Raw genomic sequence first — 10,492 nt, 5'->3', positions numbered from 1 at the left:
GAGGACCGAAGTTCCTGAAGATTACAAAAAGCTTGTATGTGAAGGCCAAATATATTTTTCTATTGGTCCAGGAAAGATGGACTAAAAGGAGAAATGGGGTATCATTGATCAAATTCTGCTGGGCAAGCCAGGAGTGGCTTCTTCCTTTTTTTTTTTTTTAGAGAGAGAGAGAGAGAATGGAAGGGAGGGAGGAGGACAGGAAAAGGGAGAGGGAGAGAAACACCGATGTGAATGAGACACATTGACTGCTCCTGCATGGCGCCAGGGATCAAATCTGAAACCCAGGTATATGCTCTTGACTGGGAATAGAACCCATGACCCTTGTGGGTTGATGCTCTAAATACTGAGCACACCAGCCAGGGCTCCTTTGGCCTATTTTTTTAAAATCCTCACCTGAGGATATTTTTCCATTGATTTTTAGAGAGTGGAAGAGAGAGGGAAAGACAGAGAGAAATATCGATGTAAGAGATACACATCGATTGGTTGCCTCTTGCACAAGCCCAACCAGGGCCTGGGCTGGGGAGGAGCCTGCAACCAAGGTACATGCCCTTGACTGGAATCGAACCCCAGATCCTTTGGTCTGCAGGCCAACACTCTATCCACTGAGCCAAACTGGCTAGGGCTCCTTTGGCCTTTTTAAAGGGTATCTGGCAATAATTCAGGCTGAAGACCCTGTTTTGTTATCTACTAGTTATGCATCTTGGGTAAATTTCACTTTTCAAAGTCTCAGTTTCCACTTCACCAAATGGGTCAATGACGAATCTTATTCAGAGGACTTCTGTAAGAATCCAGTAAGACAGTGAATGTGAGAACATTTTAAAGTTTTAAACAACAGTTATAGGCCCACAGCATTCCAGGAGGGCAGTGCCATCCATGCTTTCAGAGTTGGCGTTTCAGCTGCTGTCCAGCCCTCTTACCTGGGCTCATGTCTGTGGTGCTGCTGCTGACCAACACTCCTGCAGCCCTGTCGCATGCACCCCGATCAGAGCCGGGAATGGAGCCTACAACTGAGGTACATGCCCTTAACCGGAATCGAACCTGGGACCCTTCAATCTGCAGGCTGACGCTGTACCCACTGCGCCAAACCAGCTAGGGCTACGTTTTTAAAATATGTTTTTATTGATCTTTAGAGAGAGAGGAAGTGATAGATAGAAACATCAATGAGAGGGAAATATCTATAGGCTGCCTCCTGCATACTCCTGGGGATCAAGCCTGAAACCCGGGTATGTGCCTTGACTGGGAATCAAACCAATGACATCTTGATTTATGGGTCAATCCTCAACCACTGAGCCACACTGGCTGGGCTGGTATGTTTTACATTTTTTTTAAAAGATAATTATTTATTGTTGAAAGTATTACATATGTCTCCTTCCCCCCCATTGCCCTCCTCTAGTCTGTCCCCACCTCCTGCCCCAGGACCTCACCCATTGTCTGTCTCCATGGGCCATGCATATATGCATTATCCTTGGTTGATTACTTCCCATGCTTTAATTTTTTTTGATACATGTATGAGTTTATCTGTAAGATAAGTTCCTGAAAATGGAACTGTTAAGCCAAATTTAAAAAATTTGACAATGATGTTAATCCCCCTGCATGAGCCGCTTTACCAGTTTATGTGCTCACCTCTGATGTATGCATGTGCTGGTTCCCCAATCCTCACCAGCACTGAGCACCATCTGTGCTGGTGTGATAGGTAAAAAGTGGCATCTATGACTGTAATTTGGGTTTTGCTTACCTTTGGCTTCAATCCTCTGGCCACTTCCAATTAGGCAGTCCTTGATGTCTGCTCCCTTCTCGATCACAGCATTGTTGCAGATGACACTGCCCTGGATGTTGCTTCTGTAACACAGTAGCCAAGTCAGGAAGTGTTTATGGCTCTCATCACCACCCTCACCACTATGGGCTGGGGGTTCTGGCTCCTCCACAGGCTAGGAATAGCTGGTCACTCCAGTTAATGACTACATGCCTGAACTTATTACTAGAAGCAGAATGGCTCAGCTGGGTCAAGAGAGGACCTGGCTTTAGGGAAGTCCAGAGTTTGGATATGCTCACAATGACCTTCTCCTTAAAAGCCCAAAAAGAGCACACTCTGACTTCAGTTCTTTAGGCACCCCAGAAATAAAATCCACCCAATATTTCCTCCTTTATTTGTAGGTGGAAGCTGGTGCTGGTCCCTGGGCTGACTCATCCCTCCGCCTCTCATCTGGGAATATATACACCAAGATTCATTTGATATATTTGCAGCTCAGATACTGCAATTTTCCTAGGACATCAGCTACGGAAAATAGTGGGTGCCCCACAGCTCTCATCATAAACTCTGGCTAAACTATACTCATTTAGGAAAAAACGGATGCTTTTCAAACCAGCTCCATGCCACATTAAAGACTACTCCAGATCCTCAAGCCACGCTCTCAAAAGTAGCAACACTTGCTCTTAACATTTAAATGTGTTTAAAGAGCATCTTCCTGGCTCCTGAAATCTTCACTAGCATTAATTCATACCTACTCTATGCCAGGTACTATGCTAAATACTTATGTATATTACAGGAGTGACAAATCTGGCTATTTATCAGAAAAATCACCTGGGCAGTGTTAAAAATAGCAAACAAAACCACTCTCCATGTCTGGGCCCCCATCAATCTTTTTGGTAGGTCTAGAATGAAGGGCCTTATGTATTTAATTAGGGGGGAAAATGCTTCCTAGATGATTGTGGGAGTATCATTTTTACCTCAGAAGTAGTAAAAATAATAACCACATTTTGTAGATAAGGCAACAGAGATGTTAAACCATTTACCCAAAACCACATAACTACCAAGTAGCAGATCAAATCTAGGTTTGCCTGACTCCAGAATCCATACATTTAACCATAATGTCAAACAAATAAATCAAGGGGAGAAAAGACTGGAGGAAGCCTGGACCTGCCAGGTTGCTTTTCTGAGCCGAGATGGCTCCAGAAGGATCTCTGTGTTAACGGGGGAGGGGGGGGGGATATTCAGTGCCCTAAAGAGTCAGGGCAGCTGGAGGGGAGAAGGAGGTGAGAAGGGTGTGAGCATCCACTGAAGCAAAACGAACAAAAACAAAACACCAATTAAGGAAAAATCCTGCGAAACCTATGAGGCAGGGGGGATAGAGAAGGGACAGTCCAAGTACTGAAACTGTCGATGCACAGGCCATTAAAAAAGATCCTCCCAAATGCCAACACTTTAGTAAAATGTGAAAAATAAAAAGTAAATATAGCACTTTATGGCATTTCAGATTCTTTATCTCTGTTCTTCAAGTCGGTCGGAAAGCAGTGAAAGGCCAAAGCCACAGCACCTCTGTGGTATGGGCTAGAGACGGGCAGAGATGGTATTAGTTTGTGGGGGTTTTTTTTGGCTCGAAGTCAGGATACACTCACTGGACAGGCATTAAGGGACTTTCTAGAACTTTCCAACTTTCCCTCTGCTTCAGGCGAAGCAGCTCAGTCAGAAGTTAGAGTGGTTCTTGCTCCTTGGGGAAAATTCTCCCCCAAAGAATAGTAATGAAGTACAGAAAGCCTCAGATACACAGGCACCTGGGACAGAGCAGGCTTGCAACTGGCTACTAGTTTGTCACTGAAAGTCTCCTTTCTTTTCCCAAGGTGGGAGAGGGGGATGCTCCTGCTCGGTGGTTTTAGGAGCCTGTGACAGCATGCTCTGGGGCGAGGCAAGAGGTAAACATGGTCAGCAGACAAAAAACAGCCAACAGAAACTCAAGCAGCCATAATTAGACACGATTAACTGGCTACTTTGGAATCTGGGATATAGGTGGGAGCCATTTCTGAAAGGAGGAGGCTGGAACGTTTGACGTCAGATTCCCAGAGCAATGCATAGCCTGAGTTCTCCTTGGGTTTAGCAGGTTTGAATGAGGTCTTCAGAGCCTCCCATATTGCTTTTCTCATCTGGTTTGTATGTAACACCCTCTGGACACATAGAGTGTCTGCAGATGTGATGGAAAAAGTTGGGTTGATAGATGGGAAGCTGGGCGCTCTCCTGAGGCTCTTGGCCAGTGGATCTGTGGAAGGCTTCGAGATGAACACCTGACAAAATGCTCAGTGAGTGTGAAGCTCTTTTCTACCACTCGCTTCTTCAATTGTTCCTCATCATCATGCTGCAGTTACAAGTCACCTCCATTAGCAAGGCTGAGGTTCTCTGGAAAAGTCAATATACCCTTCCCTCCGTCCAGAAAGAAACTCCAAGATTAAGGATTTTACGGGAAGTGTGTGTGTTTGCTCATGGTAGAGAGGAAGGACAGATACTACTGTAGGAAACAAGACCCCTCATCGTTGCCAATCCACAGTAATGACTGCCTTTTCTGCTCAGTGCTTAAGGTGGGGGGAAGGTAGCTTCCTATGGAGCTCAAGAACTGGCCCCAGTGCCAGAACTACAGTTTTTGCATCTAGTTTTAACTCTCAGCTGGGTACTAGGGACTTTGCTGTGCTAATGCATGGTTGTGTTATCTAAGAAGCTGCTCAGAGATAGCCAAGATTAATGCTATTTTTGTTTGTTTGTTTGTTTGTGTGTGTGTGTGTGTCTATATGTGTTTTTTTGTTAATCCTTACCTGAAGCCCACTGATTTTTAGAGTGGAAATGAGAAGGGAAGGGGAAGGGGGGGGGGGAGAGAGAGAGAGAGAGAGAGAGAGAGAGAGAGAGAGAGAGAGAGAGAGAGAGAGAGAAACATCGATGTGAGAGAGGCGCATTGACTGGTTGCCTCCCCCACATTCCTCAATTGGGGCCAGGGATTGAACCGGCAACCCAGGTACGTGCCCTTGACAAGGAATTGAACCCAAGACTGTACTCCGTGCACAGGCTGTACTCTAATTGCTGAGAAACACTGGCCAGGGCGATTAATGGGGTTTTGGTCCTCATTTCTCCTTGGTGGGGTTAAATTTTAGGCACAGTTGTAGGTCTTGGTAAATTATCCTGCTAACCTTAATGCTTCAATGAAGAGGAGGCCGTGAGAAAACACAGAGGTCTATGGTAAGATTATTGCTTGGCCAGGCACACCACGCCACACACAAAGCACTTTATATTCATTATGTAACTTAGTCCTTTTGGCAAACCTGTAGGGTAGTGGTATTTACTCTAATTTTTACAGAGAAAATTGAGGCTCACAGGGGTTAAGCAATGTGCCCAAGCTTACACAGTGGTGACTCTGCGTCACGGGCTTCTGCCTCAGGTGTTGACTTGGCAGTATTTGGAAAGAGCCATGAAAGGTCTCAGTAACTCTGAGGGCAGGCAGGTTCTTCTCTGGGGATTAGTTGGCAGGCTTTCTAAATTTACTCATAACCTTTTCCAGACATGTGACTAAAGATCTGACTCACTACTTCAGCCTAAAGATTATGGCTGAGTCATCCATATCATCCCAGATTCCAGAGCCTCCTAACCTTAGCTCAGTGATTTTTGTTTAAATCCTCACCAGATGTAGAGGGATGGAGGGAGGGAGGGAAAAAAGGAGGGAGGAAAGTAGGAGGGAGGAAGGAAGAAAGAAACATAGAGAAATATCGATTGGTTGCCTTCCATATGCACTCCGACTGGGGATCAAACCTGAAACTTAGGTACGTGCCCTGACCAGGATCAAACCCTTGACCTTTAGGTTTACAAGATGATGCTCCAACTGAGTCACCTGGCCAGGGTGGGTAGGATCTAGATTTTATTGTTTTTGACAGATAGTATTTTTTTAAAAAAAATATGTATTTTATTTTTTTACAGAGAGGAAGAGAGAAGGATAGACAGAAACATCGATGAGAGAGAAACATCAATCAGCTGCCTCCTGCACACTCCCTTACTGGGGATGTGCCTGCAACCAAGGTACATGCCCTTGACTGGAATTGAACCTGGAACCCTTGAGTCCGCAGGCCGACGCTCTATCCACTAAGCCAAACCGGTTAGGGCCTGGCAGATATTCTTTAGTCTGTGTATGGGTATGTGGCAGTTACCTAGTTTTCATTTTGTTGAGTTTCAAGGAGTGAAGTACTCACTCAGCTCTTTTTCTAGAAGTAGACAGGGCTCTCTTGACAGATACTCAGCCAATTACAGTACAGGGATTTAAACCAGGAATCTCTATTTTTCATTCAGTAAATACTTACACAGTATCTAGTATAGAAAATGTACAGCACTAGAAGTTAAGGAATACAAATACATATAAGTAGTATTTCTGTATTCAAGGAATTTATAGTCTTGTTGATGAAAAAAGAAAGAGGCAGTTAAGTGCCATGTGAACATAAGTTAAGTGTTACGGGCGCCCAGGGAATACAGAAATGGGGAAAATAATTTCTGGCTAGGACAATTCACGAAGGTTGCATGTAGGAGCTAGAATATGTATTGGACCTTGAAAGATGGGTAGGATTTATACAGATAAAGATCTCTAGAGAGAGGCAATTCAGGCAGAATGAATGTCAGGAATGAAGGATAGTAGAAAAGTAAGGGACCTAATGGGCAGGGCAGTCAGTTGAGTGTAGGTGAAGAGAACATTTAGGGTAACAATGAGCAGCAGTGTCATCTTGTTTAGCTCTGAGGGCTGCACTTGCTGCTTGCAGAAAGCATGAAAAACCTAGGTGAAAACCTGGCTTCCTGGCCTGTCTACATGTAAAGATACTATCCTAGACTACAGCTTGGGTCACTCACCTTGGACTAAGAGGAAATGCAGACGGACTACAGGGCCAAAGATGCAGAACACAGATGGACACTAAAGTCTCGACAATGAACTTTTCACTAGACTTCGGATTGCTAAGCATCAGCTGTCATATAAATTGGAAGTGGTAGAAAATGAGAAAGACAGGCAGGAGCTGTCTCTGCATAGTCTCGCCTATACCTTCCCCAAGGTGGTCCTATTAGCATCCCTCAAGCCCTGAGGACCTTGGGCAGGTGTCCAAGCCACTGTCCAGAAAGCCTCATCAGTTCACTACTGAGGTAGAGACAAGCAAACAAAGAATATGAGAAAATCTTCCAGACAAATTCATTCTCTTACTCTACCAATCAATCCAGATGTAATAGCAACAGAGTAATCAAATCTCACATGACTGCAATTTAATTACCTTTCCCACATTTACCATAAATAATTAAGACTAAATGACCTGAAAATAATGGGGAAAAGTTCATATGGGATTCAGGATGTCTGATCTTATCATTAAACCCATGTGGGCTATTGCTTTACTTCAACTTGTTTTTTTTTTTAGAGAGTAGAGGGGAGGCAGGAGGTGTGGGGGAGGGGGGGAGAGAGCGAGAGCGAGCGAGAGAGAGAGAGAGAAATATTGATGTGAGAGAGACACATAAATTGGTTGCCTCCTGCATGCACCCCAATCGGGGCTGGGAATTGAGCGGGCACCTGAGGTATGCGCCCTTGACCGGGAATTGAACCCGTGACCCTTTGGTCTGATGCTCTAACCACTGAGAAAAACTGGCCAGGACTAGCTCAACTTTTTTAGTTGGAAAAATAGCAGCAGTCGCCATCTAAACCTTTATTGTTTCCCCAGCTAGAAACCTTATTAGGCCATCCAGAATTATACCTCCTCCAAAACAGTAACTGACTCTGGGATATTATGCAGGCCTTTTCCATGAGCTTCTCTCATACAAGCAAGCTGGAGTTTCTTAGGAAGCCTTGGTTTTCTCACCAAGTCTCTTCATGTCAATTCAGGACACTAACACTGGACTTTAAGGAGGTGCTAGAGAGCTGATGCTTTGTCTGCCCACCCACAGGAAGGGAGGAAGAGGTTGTTGGTTAGAGTAAATGGTTAAGTTATGGCACGGCTTCCCTGGAAGGTCTAAAGCAAGATGATACACAGAGGGAAGTGACAAAGCCTCCTGAGCTGCTCTGGAACCAGGTGATCAAATGGATAAAGGCTAGTGCAGTTCTGGTTTTCAAGAGAATGGTGAGGTCTGTCAGTCTCACACAGGAATCTAGAATGGGGCATGGAGTAGCAGAGGTACAAGGAGAAAAAGTTTGGAATGCCACAACTTATTTATCTGTAAAAATGCGGGACTTGAGCTGGAAGACTTCTAATCTCATCTCTGCCCCATCTCACTCTAACATTCCAGGACTCAGTGTTGGAGCTAGATCATGAGAAATCTTGAAGTTCAAACTTTATTCTATAAAGGTAATGGAGAGTTTCCGAAGGTTTTTTTTAATAGGACAGAGATAAGAGTAAAGATATCCTTCAGAAAGACAATGCTGGCAACATGCTACCTCCGTGAAATGAGATAAAGTAATGGTGATGATAATAAAGTAACAGCTAACATTCTATGTGCCATGCACTGGTTTTTTATTACGCACTTCCTCCCTAAATCCTGCCTATTGTCTTCCTGCTCTAAGTGCTTTGTCTGTCAACTCGTTTAGTTTAGTACTCCTCATAAACCTGTGAGGTAGCTCAGTTTTTACCCCATTTTCTAGTGAGAAAATCAGGCACAAGGAGGTAAAGCCAATTTCCTTAGTGACTAGTAAGTTACAGACCCAGGATTCAGTCTGGCAGTCTGATTCTAAAGTTTATGCTTTAGATGGTGGGTTACATAGTAGGAGGATTTGGAAGAGAAAGAAAAATGGAAACAGGAAAATAAGTTATAAAAGACCACAGTAATTCAGAAAGAGGTCTCTAGGTCTGACCTCTTCTCTTAACCTTTAATCAAACTGGGTACCTAGATACCTTCACACACCCGAATGAAGTACTTCCAATCTCATGTGCCCACACAGGCTTTATAGCCCCACAAATATACTGCTCCCTCTCCCTTCCTCATCTCAGTGAGTACTACACCATCTACCTGTTTACCCAACGAGAAACCTGGGCTTCACCTACCAACTGTCCCCTCCCTTGCCCTTTATATACCTTCCTTGCTCATTCTTTGTCAGTCTCCTTAGATCTCATTTCTGATGTCTAAAATTGCTGATGTTCCCCAAGATTTTGTCTTGGTTTTTCTTTTAATGCCACACACTATCCCTGAGTGATCTTACGTTACCACTCCTATGCCAACCATTCCCAAATCTGTACTTTGCACAAGCTTCTTTCCTGAGCTCCAGTCCTGCACATCAAGGTTGCCTGCCATGAACGCAACATGTCCCAAGTGGAACTCATTATTTCCCTGCCTACCAATTAGTAATGTCTTGCTCCTCCTTTTTTTCTTTTTTTTTCCTCTCTCTCTTTTTTTTATGAGGAGGTGGTAAGGGGTGAGGAGGAGTGTGGTGGAAGAGGGGGTGTGGTGGAGAGGAAAGGGGGGTGGTGAGGGGTGAGGAGGGGTGTGGAAGATGGTGGTAAGGAGTGAAGATGTGCGGGAGTGGAATCTCTTGCTCCTCCTTTATTGATTTCTATCTTAGTGACTAGCACACGAGAAACTTTATTGCTCAAGCAAAACCTGGGCATCTTGATTTCTCACCCTTTTACCTCACATATTTAGGCAGTCACCATGTTTTATAGTGTTTATCACCTTATTATTTCTCCTTTTTATCTCCACTGCTATTGCCTTAGTTTAGGACCTCTTTTTAAATTTTTATCTTTTTTTAAAAAATATATTTTATTGATTTTTTTTTACAGAAAGGAAGGGAGAAGGATAGAGAGTTAGAAACATCGATGAGAGAGAAACATCGATCAGCTGCCTCCTGCACACCCCCAACTGGGGATGTGCCCACAACCAAGGTACATGCCCTTGACTGGAATCGAACCTGGGACCTTTCAGTCCGCAGGCCGATGCTCTATCCACTGAGCCAAACCGGTTAGGGCTTAAATTTTTATCTTAAATTAGGTTACATTCAATATTATTTTCTATCCGTTTCAGGTGTACAGCATAGTGGTTAGACCAGCCGTGGGCAAACTATGGCCCGCGGGCCGGATCGGCCCGTTTGAAATGAATAAATCTAAAAAAAAAAAAAAAAAAGACTGTACCCTTTTATGTAATGATGTTAGACCGTACCTTTATGTAATGATGTTTACTTTGAATTTATATTAGTTCACACAAACTCTCCATCCATGCTTTTGTTCCGTCCCTCTGGTCCAGTTTAAGAACCCACTGTGGCCCTCAAGTCAAAAAGTTTGCCCACCCCTGGGTTAGACAATCATATTACAAAGTGTTCCCACCAATATATCCAGTATTCACCTGGCACCATAGTTATTATAATCTTATTGACTATATTCCTTATCCTGCACTTTACATCCCCATGACTATTTTGTAGCTACCAATTTGTACTTCCTTTTTAATTTACTTATTGATTTTTTTATTTCTAAATATATTTGTATGATTTCAGAGAGGAAGGGAGAGGGAGAGATAGAAACATCAATGATGAGAGAGAATCATTGGTTGGCTGTTTTCTGCATGCCCCCTACTGGGGATTGAACCTGCAACCCAGGCATGACAGGCTCAATCGAATTGAAGTGTGAGCTCCTGGTTCATGGGTTGACAGTCAGCCACTGAGCCACGCCAGCTGTTCCTGCCTGTCTCCGTTTAATTCAGCAGGCCATGGCCTGGGACATTTCAGTCCCACGTATCTGTACG

At 44.0% G+C, this 10,492-nt stretch overlaps 1 protein-coding gene across 2 annotated transcripts in view; it reads right to left on the bottom strand.

Annotated features, from left to right (window-relative positions):
* Nucleotides 1-10,492, bottom strand: part of EIF2B3 (eukaryotic translation initiation factor 2B subunit gamma) — an 89,739-nt gene that overhangs the window by 5,664 nt on the left and 73,583 nt on the right. For both annotated transcript variants that reach the window (XM_006769253.2, XM_006769254.2), the window contains exon 11: nt 1,736-1,839. In XM_006769253.2, the coding sequence (XP_006769316.1) occupies nt 1,736-1,839 (104 nt within the window). The remainder of the gene's footprint in view (nt 1-1,735; nt 1,840-10,492) is intronic.

This window comes from Myotis davidii, unplaced genomic scaffold, assembly GCF_000327345.1.
Source record: "Myotis davidii unplaced genomic scaffold, ASM32734v1 scaffold924, whole genome shotgun sequence".
Taxonomy (NCBI): domain Eukaryota; kingdom Metazoa; phylum Chordata; class Mammalia; order Chiroptera; family Vespertilionidae; genus Myotis; species Myotis davidii.
The sequence above is the reverse complement of the archived record's forward strand: the minus strand, read 5'-3'. Positions and strand labels throughout refer to the sequence as shown.